Source organism: Gossypium raimondii, chromosome 2 (genome assembly GCF_025698545.1).
Source record: "Gossypium raimondii isolate GPD5lz chromosome 2, ASM2569854v1, whole genome shotgun sequence".
NCBI lineage: Eukaryota > Viridiplantae > Streptophyta > Magnoliopsida > Malvales > Malvaceae > Gossypium > Gossypium raimondii.
This window is the reverse complement of record NC_068566.1, coordinates 4,049,916-4,067,893: the sequence shown is the minus strand read 5'-3', so window position 1 is coordinate 4,067,893 and position 17,978 is coordinate 4,049,916. Positions and strand designations below refer to the sequence as shown.

General features: G+C 32.0%; 2 protein-coding genes across 2 annotated transcripts; both read right to left on the bottom strand.

Moving 5' to 3' along the window:
• Positions 1 to 1,193: 1,193 nt before the first annotated feature.
• Positions 1,194 to 5,076, bottom strand: LOC105787764 (uncharacterized). The gene is made up of 4 exons (XM_012614322.2): positions 4,785 to 5,076; positions 2,791 to 3,830; positions 1,769 to 2,645; positions 1,194 to 1,684 (listed from the first exon to the last, which is right to left on the bottom strand). Exons 2-4 carry the CDS (start codon positions 3,757 to 3,759, stop codon positions 1,638 to 1,640), a joined length of 1,893 nt encoding a protein of 630 aa, XP_012469776.1. The 5' UTR covers positions 3,760 to 3,830; positions 4,785 to 5,076; the 3' UTR covers positions 1,194 to 1,637.
• Positions 5,077 to 15,966: 10,890 nt separating this feature from the next.
• LOC105787763 (uncharacterized) lies at positions 15,967 to 17,727 on the bottom strand. The gene has a single exon (XM_012614321.2). It carries the CDS (start codon positions 17,597 to 17,599, stop codon positions 16,259 to 16,261), a length of 1,341 nt encoding a protein of 446 aa, XP_012469775.1. The 5' UTR covers positions 17,600 to 17,727; the 3' UTR covers positions 15,967 to 16,258.
• Positions 17,728 to 17,978: the final 251 nt, after the last annotated feature.

Below are 17,978 nucleotides of genomic sequence, written 5' to 3'. Positions count from 1 at the left end.
TACTACGGAAAATTGTGCAAACAAAAATAAAAAACACAAAAGATTTATTTACGCAATTCGATTTCCTTACGTCTATGAATCCTAGCTCAGTTAGTAATTTCATTATCTTTTATTCACAATAGAACAAGTAAATCACATTCTATCACTCCCAAGTATAGAGATTTCACATTTGTACCTAAATACTAGAACTTACCTCCAAATTCTCTCATTGAGAACTTCGGCAATAAACACTCCATGTTTACAATTCAGCTTGCAGTTACTCACAAATCAGTTCCTCAATTAATAAATTCAAGTGCTCCCAATAATCTCTCATGCAAAAACCTAGACAAGCCTTCTAAACATATATCAATCTCGGCTTGCTAACGTAAAGTCTAAGTGAATATAAAGTAACTCCTTGAAATAGCTATTACAACATTAACATTCAAATCATATTTGATCGAAGATATGCTTTCCAAAACCGACAAGGCAATCTCAACTGAATCTTCACATTCCAAATATTTAATTGATTCGCTCATATCCAATTCAATCTTCAAAAATCAAAGATTGATTTTCATAGATCGACCATAATATCTTCTAAGTAACAACACATTAATAGATCTAAACATTTTTTTCATTAAATTACCTTAGTGACAACCTACAATAGACACTACCGACTACCACTCAATTTCATTCTTCACATATTACCTTAACATTATTTATCATGTTCTTTTTATAGAAAAATAGTTACCAAACATATTTTTATTATTAAAAATATTTTTTTTTCAATTTATCAACGTGTTTTTCAATTATGAAAAAAAAAATAAAAGCTAAATTTTCTTAAAAACCAAGAATACAAATCTCTGTGCCCAAACCCTACAAAATACAGGTCAATCATTTAAACTTACAGGACATGAGTGTAAATAAGATTTTAGTGTTACAAGTTATTCAAGTTCGAGTTGAAAAAAGCTTGAACTCGATTAATTAATTATAGATTCGAGCTTTTAATCAAGCTCGAGCTCAAGCTTTAACATGAGAATTAATAACCAGGCTTGATTATATCTCGAGCTAAGCTCAAACTTAAAAATAAATGTTCGATCGAATCCGAACTAAATATAGAGTTTTGAATTTAGAATCGAATTCGAACTTGACAATATTCGAACTCAGCTCAACTCGATTACACCCTTACTTAAACTCACGTACTACGATTCCAAGAATTATCATAAAAAGGCAAACTATGATTCAAATATATGATGATAGTTCAATGTCAAAAACCCCCCTTCAAGGGTTTTTATATACAAAAGGAGCATAAGATTTCTCACAAAAGCTTCATCACACCCTGCAAACAAAATGGTTCTCTACACTCCAAACTCTCGCTTTCTACAGTTGAAATTAACATTACCAAAATCAATAGGAAATAAGAAAAAAAAAACAAATAAGAAATGCTTGCAAAACAAAGTTCTTTTATCTCTAAATGAAAATGACCAAAACCAAAGCTTCACCACCTCTAACTTGCTTCGTCACTGAGCTAGATGTGACACCAACTTCTAAACGTGACTAGGCTATAGCTCTGCAACACGAAATAATAAATCCGAAACATATATCACGGTTGCTTTGGTTCGCTACACTGTCTACATCAATGCTGTTGGTCCTTCAACAGTTCACGGTTCATCTTCGGTGAGTTGTACGTTGAATCCATGCTTTATGTCTGTAAAAAAAAGTCGAGGAACCAATATGATGTTCGGGATTGATAGCCAAAAACAACAAAAGCGTTAAGATGTTAATTTTTTACCTTTCATTGAGGGTTTCTTGAATTTAGCTTTCCTTTCATCTTCATTCTTCCATTCACTATCATCGTCGTCCTCATCACCCATTTCATCCCTTCCATCATTTCCTATATCACTTTCGCTAGCTGTTTCCCACTCGGAGTCATCGGTATCTTGGCCATACATGTCACCTGCATCACCCTCACAGTGCACACCCCCGAGTTTGATAGCTGCCTCTCTAAATAACCAAGCTGCACGCATCTGCTTCTTGACTAATCGTTCCGCATAATCAGGAACCTTATTTTGCCTCAACGAGAGATCGGGGTCGTTTGATTGCGAGCATTCATTTATGAAGAGAATGGCATCTAGCAAACTCTCTTTAGCTAAACCAAGCATGTCATAAGCCTGAGCTCTTCTCCATAGGCTTTTGGCATGACAGTTCAATGGGTTATGAAGACATAATGCACGTGTAGCATCACTTATGGCAGCCAAGGGTTGCTGCAATAAAAGATGACACTGAGCTCGATTACTGTAGAGAACAACTCGCTCTTTCTTGGATCTCATCGGACATAACGATAATGCTTCTGAGTACTTCGATGCAGCTCCAGCTATATTGCCTGATGAGAAAAGAGAGTTTCCTTCAAGCTTGACCACTAAAGCAGCAGCCTGTTTAATGTGGAGATCCTCCTTTGGTATATTCTTTTCCCACTTCAATCTCTGCCTTGAACTCAATAGTTCTTCAATTAGCTCTTTTGTCCGGTTGCTGACAGAGCTCCGTCCCGTCCCTTGGGATTGAAGACATTCCTGAAGAACATTAACAATGGTATCTCCAAGCTTTTTGTGATCACCAAGAGTCGTAATCTCTGCAAGGTCTACAAGAGCAGGTACTGCCTTATCGATCACCTGTGTAACAAATGAAGATAACTTATACGGAGAACACCATACCAAACAAAAGGCAAAAAGTACATCGTATGCTTCGGAAGAAGCTTGTATAGTTCAGGAAGGGGTACCAATTTATATTAAATTATTCTCAACAATAATAAGATACCTTATGACATGTGCTTGGATCTTGAAGCAACCAAAGAAGACAATCAATTGCCATATACTGCCAATCATCAGACGAGCAAGCAATATTAACCAACGCTTCGATAATGCCAGGACAGCTGGCAACAGATCCCCTACCAATCTTATGATGACAGATGGTTCTTAACAAACCAATACCAGCAGGTGAGTTTTCATTAACAAGTCCACCCCACATTCCCGGTAGTTTTACAAGAAATTCAGGTTTGCATATGGTGGGAAGAAACTCAGGTTTGAATGCGAAGCAATTAATGAGTTGAAGGGACCAACATTGAAGCTGACTAGCCCATTCTTCAGCTTTTCTTGACTCCATTTCAACACCACCCATGCCACGAGTAAGCAGATCGCAGTGATAACTTAACCTTCTATCAACATACTGATAGAAGTGAGAGTAAACTATTTCCAGTGAACTCATTGCTAGCTGAATGGCGACCTCAAGAATTTCTCCGTGACTTGCTACAGAAGGAAAAGTGCTCGTATATGTAGCCAAGTGTCCTAAAGCTCGCACTGCCACTCTTTGTTCAACCCAAGTCAACCTCCCTCTCAAAAGCTCAACTAAGGGAGGAATTACACCAGCATGCACTGCACTTTCCGCAAACTCTTCCATGTTCATGGTGTAGGATCCAATAATATGTGCTGCATAATAAGGAATGTATATATTTTGGTCATGAGAAAGCCAGCGGCGGTTCTTGAGACCCTTCCATATTAGAGCAGACATACACTCAAAAATCCCTAACTCGATGAATTCAGGGTCATTAGGATGTGCCATAGCAGTATTCCAAAGGCCACTGATAGGAAGAACTTGACCATCATCATCTTGTGAAGGAAGATCTCGAAAGAATTTCAGAATACTGGCTCTGCGCTTGCTCGGGTTTCCTTCCTTCATGACACAGAAAAAGCACCCGGGGTACGGACAATCTGGAGATGCCTTATCCATGTTCAGATTATTACCAGCATAAGATTCTTATAGCATCACCACATGGGAGTTAATATCGAAAAGCCTCGACACTGCATAACAATGATGAACCGAATTAGCATACTAGCTCGCAAAGGAAGAAACTTGTTTAAACAACATCGTAACAGCAGTAGCAAGACAAAGCAAAGGAACTTGACTCCCTAGTAATGGCAAGTATGGACCATCTCCCATCACATAAACCTCGCTCCTCCATCCCAAAGATTCAAACACGAGCTCTAGGTTAAATTTTCAATTTTTAACAGCTTGCAGTGTCCACTCGGAGACAATAGCCTAAGTTCTAAATACAAACGAATCCATCATTTTCTTCAATATTGACAAATTTCGACTAACACACATCCCAACCTACAGTTCCAAAAATTAAAGGGTATAGCCCCTATAAGCATGCAGCATAAATCACTAGTCCTTTTCAGACTATGTAAACTGATAGTAACTGAAACCGGCCGGTTCGGCACCTAGCGTCTTTGACGTTACATACAAGTTCTGTTGCTCTTGTAAATGAAAGGGACATTTTTATTTCTTAGTCAACAGAATGTTCAACTGAGAACAGTATACTCATTGTATAAGCTAACACAAAACATTGCTGCAAAATCATTTCAATTACTCTACAATAATCTAAATTTGTATGAAAAATCCAAAGCATAGAATGAACAAACATAATGCATAGATTATTCTGTTTATCACTTACCGCATTTTGCAACCACTTGGATCTAAAGTAAAATGCTTTGATTAACTAAATTAATCAAATCAGGTTCTTAATTAACATCCCAAATTCCAAATAAATAAAAATAAAAGTACTCAAAAAAATCAAACAATCCAGTGTAAAAAACAAAACCCAGAATTTAATCTTGAGTTTACATAGGAAATTGAAGAGAACACTGAAACAGGACACCCAAAAAAAAAAAAAGAGTTTTAGAGCAAATAAAATCTCAAACAGTAAATAAGAAAGCAAACCCAGAAATTAAAAGACAAAGGAAACAAGATGATACCTTGTAAGAATCAGATGCTGAAAAAGAAAAAGTAACAGGCTTTTCCTTTTTTATTTGCCTGTGGTAGAGCTTTCAGTTCTTTGCTCAAAATGGGAGCTTTCAAGAACTTAGAACAGAGATTGTAATACCAAGAAACCTATGGAGATGCTTTGGTTTCAGGTTTTTCTTTTGCTCTTAAGTTTGATTTCAGGTTTGGATTCTGACAGAGCAAAGCGAAGATCTTGTGTTCATGTAATGAAAACTTGAAGAATCAAAAACTAAAAGGAAAGAAGGAAAAATAAATGCTCAATAATACTGATTTTAATGCAATTGAGAAACTTCATTTTATTTTTACCAAAAATTATAATTCAATTTCACGAGATTTTTTGTTCACGCGCTGTAGGACCTACTGGAAAAGGGCATTTAAGAGGGGTTTGATTGGATGGTGTTGTGATTGTCGGAGTATAGCGCGTGTTGGAGCTATATCGAAAGGGTTTGTGTTTAAATGGGCCAGGCTTTTTCCCTTTTTTTATTTCGTTTTTCGGATTATTTAATTTTGATGCCTAATTGGGAGAGTATATGGTCCCATTTCCTTACACGCCTGTCTCTGGTCTTTGTTACCGTTTTGAAATTATGCATTGGAAATTACTAGAATATCCTCTTTTATTTGGGTTTTTATACCCTCTTATGTTTTAAATAATTGAATTTTTTAGAAAATAAAAATAAAAAGCGCATTTAAGCAATAATAATAATAATAATTTTAAAAATGAATATATATTGTTCAACTCAAATTTATTAAAAGATTGATATATTTTAAGAGTAATAGATCATATATAAACTAAACTAATTTTAATTTTTTTTTAAAATTAATTTATAGATTGAGTCTTAGTTCAATTGGTATAGGTATTATTATCAACATAGGAAGACACGGGTTTGAGTCCATTGAAGCGCATTATCCTCCTATTTATGGAAATAAACTTAGATACCAAATCACATACAAACATCTTCCTCTAAAAATTTATTCTGCCCATATTTGGATATATTTGCTATTATCGACCTACGTTATAGTAATTTTTTGCCCATATTTCTTGACAGATTAAACCGAAATTCGATAAAAATATCATGAAGGTAATATATTTGATATTAGGTTGTATTTTACTTTTTCTATTTAAAAAACTAAGTAAATTAGTTTATATATATTAGATCAAAGAGAAAATTTGTCATTTTTGTTAAAACTTATATCAATTTTTACTATTAAAAACTAGTATGTCTGACAAAATAACCAAACATTGACACGTGACGTGCCATATGTACCTCATGCTAAGACCAATTTTTAACAGTAGAATAAATGAAATTTTTAGTAAAAAAACCAATGTACTCTTTGATCTAACAGATAATGACTAAATTACCTTCTTTTAATACAAAGACCTTCACGTTGAAGTACTATAATTAGATCTCTTAATATTACCAAGAATCTCGCTCCAAATCAATTCTTATCGATAAAATTTTATCTAAAAAGTTTGATTAATTTTATCAATTAACTTTTAGTCCACAATTAATGTATGAGTTTTATTCATCATTCAAAAATAACAATAAGATTTCTTTATCATTAGATATAACAAAATTAACGAAACACTTATAAATAAATGTTAATAATTTTATTTAAATATAAATTTTAATTATAATTATATCAAGTTTTAAGTTTAGAGTTTATGACTTAGGATTTAAAGATTAAGGTTGACATCGGGTTTTGAGTTTAAGGTTAAATTTTAGATTTTGAATTCAATTTCGAGTTTAGAGTTTATGTTTAAATAAAGTTATTAATATTTATTTATAAGTTCTATACTCTTTTTATTTCAAATACAATGCGATGACATATTGTTATTCATTGATGATTAATGAGACTAATGCACTAACAATATATCAAATATTTATCTACTCATGATGATCAAGTCTTAGTTCAATTGGCACAATTATTATAACAACAACTAAGAAGATAATAAGGTCACAATTGAACAAATCGCACAAGCTCAAATTGACGTAACATAAAACCTATTAGTCCGAAAGCATCGTAGAGAGCAACAAATGTCCACAAACCACCTATTTGACACCGACGAGTAAAATCTTCTTGTGCTTCAGGGCCCCATAGTAACAATAAAGAATGTGCTAAACTATTAGCAGGTAGAAACTGCGGCCTTCCAACTAGGAGCTAGTCAATTTATGAGTATACCACGAAGTTACAAAGGTTGTACCTGTAAACCAACCCCCTAAAGAAAAATAGGCACAAGAAAAGAGAAATAGGCCGGACCAACCTACAAAAACGAATCCATAATATCAAATAAATTATTTTCCTCTTTGGTAAATTTACCAAGGGCTATAGTCATAGCAATCCTCCTATTCAACTACTTCAACTATTTCAATACACCTTATGTTATGGGGGCGTTGAGGATATTTAAGTGCGTCTAAATACGTATTTTTATTATTATTTAAAATTTGGAAAAATTATAAATACTAAGCTTTGTTAATAATTTATGTAGATATAATTTTTTAGTAAATCATTATTATTAATAATATATAAATTCCATATAAGAGTACAATATCAGTAAAATATATGGCTGCTATGTATCAGTATGATAGCTATGATCGCAGTATATAGTACTACCAGAAATAATTAATAGCAATTTATCTAAGCTTTTAATTTGGTTTTGGTTGGTTCAATAATAAATATGTATTTTATTTAAATAGTTGAATTTAAATGTATATTTTTTTAGGTGAAACAATTAATGTAAATTTTGATGGTTTTTTTTAAAAGGTAAATTCATTAATTCATTCAATGAATGGAATCATATAATTCAGAGAAAAAAATAACAAACATTCGTCGTAGATGGTGAAGGATAAACTCCATCAACACAAAAAAAGCTTTAGCCTCAGCATCAATAGAATATTATGACATGTTGACAATTGACTTTGTCAAGAATTAAGCACGACGTATCTAGAGTGATTGCAAGCACTTAATACGGTAAGGAAATCAGTCCCGGACGGTCCAAAGCGGTGAGCAAAAATCGACAAAAGAATAAAGCATTCACCAAACTAGAGAGGACGACAACAAAATCGTCCCTAAAATTACTTGTAAAACTAAGATTACATGCATAAGCAAGATTTAAAAAACGTGCTACAAGATCAGACAAAAACTCCTAAAACTGAAGACTTATTAAACAATGAAAAAACAAACAAAAAACATATAAAACTTAAGACAACATAGGTCCAAATCGACACGTGAAATTATTTATCATTCTAAAATACTCTCAAAATAGAAACAGATTAAGAAGTTGACGAAGAGCCACCCACCTTCTAAGAAAAACTACTGGTGGCTGGTGGAGTTTTAGCGAACGACAAGTACCGTCATTTATCCATCACAACTTGTGAAGACAACAAAGATACCTACAAAATAGATCTGCAAACTGAAAAGAGAGAAGACATGTGTAGTGAATAAGAAGAAGAAAGAATTAAAGGGTTGATGGGAGAGGAAAAAGGAAGGTGATAGCTAGACCGGAGGCTGACACCGCCGCTGAGCAAAACAAAAGATAATAAACAATTGGCTTGGAGAAAAAAATAAAAAAGTTTTTAATTTTTTATGATTTTAAATGCATAACAAATAAAAATATATGACTTTTTATTATTTTTTGGATAAGTTTATTATCAAAATTTAAGCTCGAGTTGGAAATATTATTAATCCAATAAGATAAAAGAAAATAATGAATAATGTTAATGTCACAATGAAATTTTTTATGGAATCATCCTTCTTTTTATTTTTAAAATGTATGTTAATCTCAAAATTGATATTTTATTTATTAATATCAAAATACATCAATAATGTGATAGTAGCAACAATGGGTAGATCCAAAGATGCCATGTACCTTGAAAGTCTTTTTCATGTTGAGAGTTTATTGTGTGTGAAACAAAAGAAAAAATTGTAAGGGTGCTCATGGTGGTGTGGGACTATAATTGATGGCAATTTTTGATTTGTACTTCAAGCTACTTATTTTTGGAAGACAAATGGGGGACCCCATGGTTCATGGTGTATAGGAGAATTTTCTTTTTTCCATTTGTTTGTATTTGTATGCATGAAAGGGAAAGGAAGATTTTGGGTTCAAATCTCTTTTTTTTTTGTAAATTAGACTAAAGTGATTAAACTATTAATAAGTTTACATTTTGGTCATTTAGTTTTAAAAAGTTATAAAAATAATCATTAAACTATTTGAAAGTTTTTATTGAAGTTACTGAGCTGTTAAGTATTTTTTAAAGTTTAGCCAACAAACTTCAAGTGATGGTTCAACAATCTGTACGATGGATCAGTACTTATCGATGGGTAGAATAACATGCTTTAAATCCAAGTCAATCTAACAATCAATATCGGGGGTCAGTGAATAAAACTATTTAGATTTTGATTTACAATTCGTGACTTTTATAAAGAAAAAACTGAATTGTAGACGATAAGGGGAATAACAACTTTCAATCGAGCAATGCAAACCGACGATAAGGAGGACAACAACTATTGCAAAATCCATATTTGAGCAAAGCTTGGACAGCCTTGAACAACCCAACTAGGCTTCCTTCAACCTTTCCAAACGGGCTTCAACAAAACTTTTTAGACCCAATCACAGCCCAAATTTCACTAATTCTTTGCTTTAATTATTATATTACACTATATTAAAATTTTGTAGTAAATAATTATTTATTAATTATATATTATTATAATATATTTGATTGAGTTGATTTTATTCATCAATCGGATCTCAACTTGGTTGTGAAATTACCAAAAATTCATTCTTTTATAAAGTAACAAACATCATTTAAAAGACATTTACGTATTTTTATATTTTGATAAATCTAAAAAATAGGTATACATCATCGGAATCATGAGATTAGATTTTTGAACTCAAGGCATCATCATTTTTACAATATCGACTTTATCATTTCAACTAAAATCATGTTTAATTTTCATAAATTTATTACAGAATTTTCTTAACTCATATCATGAATTGTACCATAATCCAGTATTAGATTATAAATTTGTTTGATTATTTGAGTCTTGATTGAAAATTATTTAAATTTTTATTAATGCCAATCCAAAATTTAAATATGGAATATTTTTGGGTTAAATAATAATGATAGCTTGCCACAATCATTTCCACTATTGTGAATTTTATTTAGCTCACTTATTAAATTGAATTAAGCATATATTAATGAAAATAAAGGTCTAATTTTAGTAGTTAATCATTAAAGTAATGCCATAATTTTTTTATTTTTTATTTTGCTATTATTGAATCATATAGGCAGTGACAACACTAGGGTGCAAGTAGGGAGCCTCCCCCACTCCTCAAACACTCACTCTAATTATTGGTAAAATTGATATTTGTCCCCCTACAAAAATATTTGAAAAGATTACTTTTTGACTCCTTGTAAAAATTTAAAATTCAATTTTAGTCCTCTAAAATTCTTAGCTTCACCCTTGCACACAATTAAAGCACATGAAATTCAATAAACTTCATTTAATCAATAATAAATTTATCTACTCGATATTTAAATTCAACCTTTAAAGTTATTTAGAAAAAAACATGTTTATTTTATGATTCATAAAGGTTAATCCTTTCGAGAGTTCGTGATTGTCTTTTTAATAATATTGTCTTCAAAATTCGAATTTAAATTATTAATATAAAATTTAAAAAAATCAAATTTAATATAAATTAGGAAATATAATGTCTTTACAGCTTTAAAAAAATCTTTGCTTTGGCACATTTCACCAAAATGCATGAAACCAACACTTTGCCATGTCTCTTGGATGATTAAAATTAAAATAAATGGACATTTTTCTTTCTAAAAATAAATGTCAAGATCTTAATCAACCATCCTGATCTGCATAATAATGACATTTAGTGGGACCCATTATTAAGAAATTTTGTGATTTGATGCAATGAAAGGTCAAGATTTCATCATCCAATTGTCTTATCTATGATTGAAAATGAAATCTGGTGGGGTCCATAGTTTAGCTTACTGTAACCGGCTTCATTCGATAATTACTTGTATCTAACACAACGTAATATAATTACGGGTTAATACAAGACACGTAAGCACTTTACTGTCGGTTGTACAAAAATCCATGCAGTCACCGACACACGTCAATAAAATCCCGTCGGTCCCACATACAATTACAGAAATAAACTTGGGTTTTGCTCACTCAGGATCTTCACACATCTAGTCTAGGTATGAAACACTGTCCATTACAAACTGGTTCATAGATAAAAATATCATGCTAGTTTCTTTACGGAGACTCAAATATAACCCTTTTTACTATTTAGTTAAAAAGTAAATTATTTTTTATTAAAAATTTCATTTATTTATATTGTTAAAGATTAGTGTAACTGCTGGAATAAATAAATAATACGTGTACCTCATGTTGACATATATGAACTAATTTTTAATAATAGTAATGGATGAACTTTTTAACAAAATGATCGTTTACTCTTTCATCTAACATATAAGGACTAATTTGTTAATTTTTGAATAAAAAACTAAATTTAATACAACACTTAATATAAGGACCTTTATGGTACATTTATCTGGTGAGAGTTGAAAATGAGAATTTTTTTTATAAACTCTATGGGTTTTCTCTATAAAAATATAGTAAAATAAATAATTATTCAAAAAAATGTCACTTTTAGATTATTTGAAGAATGTAGATTTTATTTTGACCATGTTATGTTAGATGATAATTGTGCGTGTAACATGTGTCTTGCTTTAAATTTAAAAAAATTAGTCAAATTATTACGTGTCATCTTTCTGTGAAGCCAATACATTAGGTAATTTAAGATTTAATAGTAAGAGAGTGTGTGAAAATTGCTAAACAAAAAAGGTTATGGTAGAATTATATTTGAAATTTAATTGTCCAATACATTCCTATTACATTCACCGTTGGAACGTCTCTTTGGGCAGCATTTAGGATAATAAGTTTTATTTTTGTTCAAATAGCACTTGGTATAATAAGGGTGGGTTTGGATGGGCAATTGGGTACGGTGCGGTGCATTTAGCTTACTTTTTGTCTCACGCTACAGTATCGCTACAGTATCTAATCTCACCGCCACCGCTGTTTTTACACTAACCGCAGGTAAACGCACCGCCCATCCAAACTCACCCTAAGTTAGGACAACACTTAGGACAACATGTTGGGACCTGTAAAGTCCAGTAAGTGTGTTGGCATTTTTTACTTTATTCACCTCGGTTAGTTCTCTATTAACAAATGGTTCTTGGATTGAAGTTTAAATTAATTTTCTCTTGGTTAGTGGATTTAATTTCAAATGGAATAAGAGAGAAGAGAGGTTGATTGAATGCAAATCTTATTCATATCCATTCAGAATTAAATCAATTTATTTTCTTTGGTGATAAAGCTAGTCATATTTACTTGGAGAGGAAGCATTTATTTCGAAATTCAAAAGGAAGATTTTATGTGGATAATTCCTTTATTTAAAATGGTGATTTATCTTAGGTTATTTGAAGAAGTTGCCAATATCAGGCTATAAATAGGTTGCATTGATGCATATGTTATGTGCATATTAAGTGCTTTTGTTGAGTGTTTTATTAATCTTTTGTTGGGTATTTTGGAGAGTAAACATGGTTGTAAGTGAGGTTGTTTGGGGTGAGCTATTATAACATTGGAGGTACTTTGTTAGGGTTACGATTATCCAATGTGTATGGGTAGATTAGGTTTTAACCAATAAGGTTACGGATCCATTGTTGAATAAAACCATTCATTGAACAAGACTCTATAGAGTAGGATTGGTGAATTCGAACCGCGTTAACAAATCTCATAGGCCATTTACTCTTTACTTAACTCTTCTTAAGTATTGTTGTTAAATTGCCTTATTTCAAACAGTGTTGGAACATTGATGCGTCGTGACCTAACTAAAAATTTGACTAAGGTAAGTGCACCTATCAATTAATAGTATAGCTACGGTGAGCATAGATATCGTTCCCACGAAGACTAAAAGTACTAGTAATTACCGTCTTTCTATTATTTAACCGATAAATTTAAGTGATTGATTGAAAATTAAAATTAACTAAATTAATTGCTAACGAACACGACAAAGAACAAATCAGGAAAATAATTGAATAATAACCAAAAAGTAAAACAATACATAAGAAAGAATTCACCTAGATTTCATCTATCACTATCAATCTAAATTATACAATTCTTTACTCAATATCTTGATCCGTAGAAATCCCTAAATTATGCTAATATCTCTTATAGAGTAAGAGCGACTAAGTCTAGGTTAATTAATTGAAATTTATTTCTAATTAAAACCCTTATTATCACATTAACTCATGCTATGGATTCTCCTATTAGATTTGACTCTAATCCAGTAGATTCATGTCGTCCTATTTTTAAGATTGCACGTAACTCCACTCAATTATGCAAGATATACTCTTAAACAGGGTTTATTCCTCCTCTGATTTAAGCACATCAAACATGGATCAATAATCTAGAAATATCAAACTAAGAATTAATCACATATAATTGAGAACAATATTTAAATATTTATTGCGTAAAATAAAAATCAAAAGACAGAATTCATCATAGGGTTCATCTCCCCTAGGTATTTAGAAAATTAGTTCATGCTTGAAAATAAAAACATCCAAAACATAATATAACATAAAGAAACAAAGGAACTCATGATAATCTCCTAAGAAATCACGTGATGGAAATCTACTTCAAATTTGGCTTCAATGATGTTTTTCGAGTTGTTTTCTTGAATATTCTATGACGACTCACTCTTATCTTCTTATTTTTGTCATATATACATCTTAGAATGCCCAAAAAACCTAAAAAACACAATTTCCCACAATTTAGGGTGCAAATTCGTGAAATCGACACGACCTACCACGTGATCGCGTGGCAGGCCGTTTGGCCACACGGCCGTGTGTTTAGGACGTATGGAATGGGTCAGCCTGTGTGGGTATTGTAAGCTGCTCCGATTTTTCGGTTTTCACTCTTTTTTTGCTCCTTTTGCTCTCAAATGCTCTATTAAGCATAAAAACATGAATTTAAAGGATTAGGAGCTTAAAATTTACAATTAACATCGAATTATCACCCAAAAACGCATTGAAAATGAGGTTAAAACATATTACTTTTAGCACTTATCAAACATCGAATTAGGACATCCAGCAAATTGAACACTTCTTCAAAATTGATTTAAGGTTATTGGTATTTGACTTTAATATGAATAATTGAGAAGGCAATTGGAAGATATGACCAATAGTTAAGGATATTAGACCCCAAGCCTATAAGTTTGATGACATTGTGCTTATTTGGATTAGCAGAAAAACTAATAGGGCGACTGATTGGATTGCAAATCGATCAAAAAGGAGAATGTGAATTCAAAATTTGGTGTTAGCACCTCCATCATCCTTGGTGCACATTTTGAGCAAAGATGGTAAGGTCATTGTTTTCTTTTTAAAGCTATAGTCTTGATATAAAGTTACATGTTTTGAAGGTTTGATTGGTTGCAATGATAGATGTATTTCTTACAAAAAATTAAGGCTTGATTCTCAAATTGGGGCTAATTTTTTTAAGGGTTGCTTATTTAATGGCCAAACCTTTTAAAATAATCATACAATGAACTAACCTTTGCAAAAGTGCTTACATGGAGATCAAACTTTTCAAAATGGTCAAATAAGAGCCGAACCTTTTTAAAAGTGCCCAAATAAGGGCATTTCAAATGTCACATATGAGGTTTCAAATTACATTTTTATTATTTTCTTCTTCTTTTTTCAAGTAATATTTGATTAAGTTATTATGCATTTTATTCTAAACACGTCAATATTCATCTAATTTTTACTACAAACTAAGTTGAAGTGTGTGAAATTTCAGCATTTTGTAAAGGTTAAGCCATTATATGATCATTTGAAAGGTTTGGTGTTTACGTGAGCAATCCCTAAAAACCTGAGCCTAATTTAAACATTTAACCAAAATTAAATATTAAAATTAAAACATATTTTTAAAATAAATAGGTTTAATTAAATTCAATCATTACAAATACTAAATTAAATAATGATAATTAATTAATTATGACGATTAATATAGGATTCAATTCCAACATGAGATCTCAACATTCTCAATGTCACAAACGCTTTTATTCAAAGAAGAAAACCATAATGGTTAAAGTACATGGGAAGTCCTTGTAGTATAAGGACTATATCAAATTAGTCCTCTATTATTAAATACTTCAATTAAGCATTTATATTGTTAAAAGAAAATCAAATAAATCCAAATTGTAATGGAATTAATATTTATAATATAAAAAACATTTTGAAAAATATTTTTTCAATTATAGTTCAAATCTCAAACAAAAGATTTCATTTACAAAATTAGAAAAACTTTAAATATATAAATAACATTTTATATAGTAAATGTTAACTTTATTCCAATTTGGTCTTATTTAATTCTTTTCAATAGTACAGGGACTAAATTGATTCATTTAATAATAGAGGGATGAATTTGATCATACCCCTATAATAGAAGTACCTCTCAAATACATTCACCAAAAAATAATAAAGCACACTCCATGTTGCGCGCGTGAGAATCTGGTACAGTATTTCCTTTTTGTTCAAAGGCAAGTCTATCCCAGGAAAATAGATTCCTTAGTTTCAGTGTCATTTAAATGACTGTAATCTAAAACTTGAGATTTGTGCCATTTATTCTCTACAACTTATAATCAAAATCTAAAATTTTCAAGACCCAGAATTTTTCAGATTATCGATTTTTAATTAGATTAATGTAATTGAATAAATTATTAAAAATATTCTCAAAAATCGATTTAATTATTTTGATGGTTAGATGCAATTGCTCTGACTCTTTATTTTAAATCAATATCTGTTTTCGATTTAATTGATGTTTCAGTTAGTTCTCGATCTAATTTGCTGATTCGATTGAATTTTGAAATCAGTGTAAGAAATTGTGATCTCTTACTTAACATAGAGAAATATTATTCAGTAAACGAAATAAAAATAATAAAAGAATTTGTCAAAGAAGCTAGTCACATAATATTTAATTACAATATAACTCGAAATAATAATCTCAAAATTATTTTTGAGATTATTATTTAACCTTATTGTGCTAACATTTATACAATTGAAATAGGAAAATAAATTGCAAAAAGCCTTGTCTATTTTCAAAGGTAATTAAGAAAACATTACAGTGGGCAAATTACAATTGTGAATTTAAATATAAAACCATAAATAAAAATAAAGGGGAAAAAATGACAACAAAGGTCAAGATACCTTCGGAAATTTCTCAGCACAACTTTATGACAGCAAAATTTGTTCATTATTGCTACAAATTGTAAGTGGCTGAGATTATGACAAGTTTTTGGACCGACTAATTTAATAATAATAATAATAATGTACTCCCCCAAAAAATCTTTAATTAATTAATTAATTAATTAATTTTTCTTCCCCTCTTCACCGCCTTCTTCCAAGTAAGCCTTCTTTCTCCTATCAACACCAGCAAACAAACAAATCACAAGGAAAAACGTGGCGTACATCCCATGGACCTTCCAATTAGTCTTCGGCGGTTGATGCAAAACCACTCTATGAAACACCGCCACGTAGTAATGCAACCCGACGGCAAACCCCACGAATATCTGACCCAAACCCAACATCTTGGATCCGAGACCCGACTCCGTCGAGAAAACCAGTATCAAATACATCAACAGCAGCAACAAGTAAAGCACGTACCCAAGCGTTTGAAGCACTTGTAAACACACGTAGGTCGACGGCGAAGTGGCGTAAAAGAACTTAAGCGGCTCAAGTCCAGTGACGAGGGAGGTAAGGCAAAGGATTGAAAAGTAAATCGAGAGGTAAACTTGGATGAAGATGAGAATCTTTTGGAGTGAAAAATAAGCTTTGATGCGGTTAAAAATGAGGGAAACTAATAGTAACGGGATTAAAAGGAAAGCACAAGAGATTACAGTAGCAATGGTGGGAGCATGTTTGTTGCCGACATATGGTTTGAACTGTTTGGTGAACTCTTTGTTGTATTTGTTGATGTAAACTTTCGAGGTTGTCGAGATTTTCTCCAAGTCCGGTATAAGTGTTTGCTGGAACTTAGCCGGTAGATCCCGGAACTCCGACACTAAATCCGATTCATCATCGTCGTCTACCCAACTGGGTTGCTTCTTTTGTTGTTTCTGAATCTGGGTTGTTGTCGGTTTCTTTTCAGGTTTTGAAGATTGAACCGGTGTTTTCGTGGTTGGTTTGTTCTTGGGAGAGCTTAATTTGAGCAGATCCGAAGCTTTTGGTGTTGTGGAATTCAGTTTCTTCACCTTGGAAGTTGAATTAAGCTTCTTGGGAATGGGACTCGACACCGTTGGCTTTGCAGTTTTGGTCGAGTTGGTCGGTTTCAAAACCTTGGTTTGGTTCTTGGCCGACAAATTCGACGTTTTGGTTGATACATCCAATGATTTAACGAGCTTGGTTTGGTTCTTGGTCGATACATTCACTGATTTAACCAGCTTGGTTTGGTTCTTGGTGGATACATTTGATGGTTTAACAAGCTTGGTTTGGTTCTTCTTGTTGGAAAAATTGGAGCTTTTCTTCTTCAACACCAACTGTTCATCTTCTTCTTCGAGCTCCAACAATCTTCTTCCACCGCCACCAAACCGAGTGGTTCGAAGCTCGTGGCTATCAACAATGGAGGTACAAACCAGCAACGAAATCAACATAAAGAAAGCAAGGTAAAGCAAAAGTACCTTACGGAAACTGAAGTACAATAGTGGAGCCATTGTTGGTGAAAACTGAGAGCTCTCTCTATGCCTTTGAAAGATCAAAAAAAAGATCCAATGATTTTTTTTCTTTTAAGGCTTTGGATTGGATCTAAAAGTATTGAACTAAGAAAAAATAAAGAAGAGATAAAAGAGAAAAAATAAAATAAGTGTTTATATATAGGTGAGGGACTTTAATTGAAAAGTGGGAAAAAGATGAGGTCACACTCACATGGTACTAAAGTGAAAATTGTTAAAAAAGGTAATGAAAAACCAAAAATGTATGCTTTAATTACACTATTAAACGCGGTTTTCGCACTGTCCCCCTCGCTTCTTATATTGCTTCACTATCTCACTCTGTCAGTAAAAATATGGTTTTATTGTAAATTAGCCCCTAAAC

What these genes read in the sequence shown, in the direction of transcription:
- LOC105787764 (XM_012614322.2), bottom strand. Translation starts at nt 3,759, where the DNA reads ATGGATAAGGCATCTCCAGATTGTCCGTACCCCGGGTGCTTTTTCTGT. An exon ending in ATCCAAGCACATGTCATAAG is followed by an intron (nt 2,646 to 2,790) that starts GTATCTTATTAT and finishes TTTGTTACACAG; the next exon opens with GTGATCGATAAGGCAGTACC. An exon ending in CAAGAAACCCTCAATGAAAG is followed by an intron (nt 1,685 to 1,768) that starts GTAAAAAATTAA and finishes TTTTTTTTACAG; the next exon opens with ACATAAAGCATGGATTCAAC.
- LOC105787763 (XM_012614321.2), bottom strand. Translation starts at nt 17,599, where the DNA reads ATGGCTCCACTATTGTACTTCAGTTTCCGTAAGGTACTTTTGCTTTAC.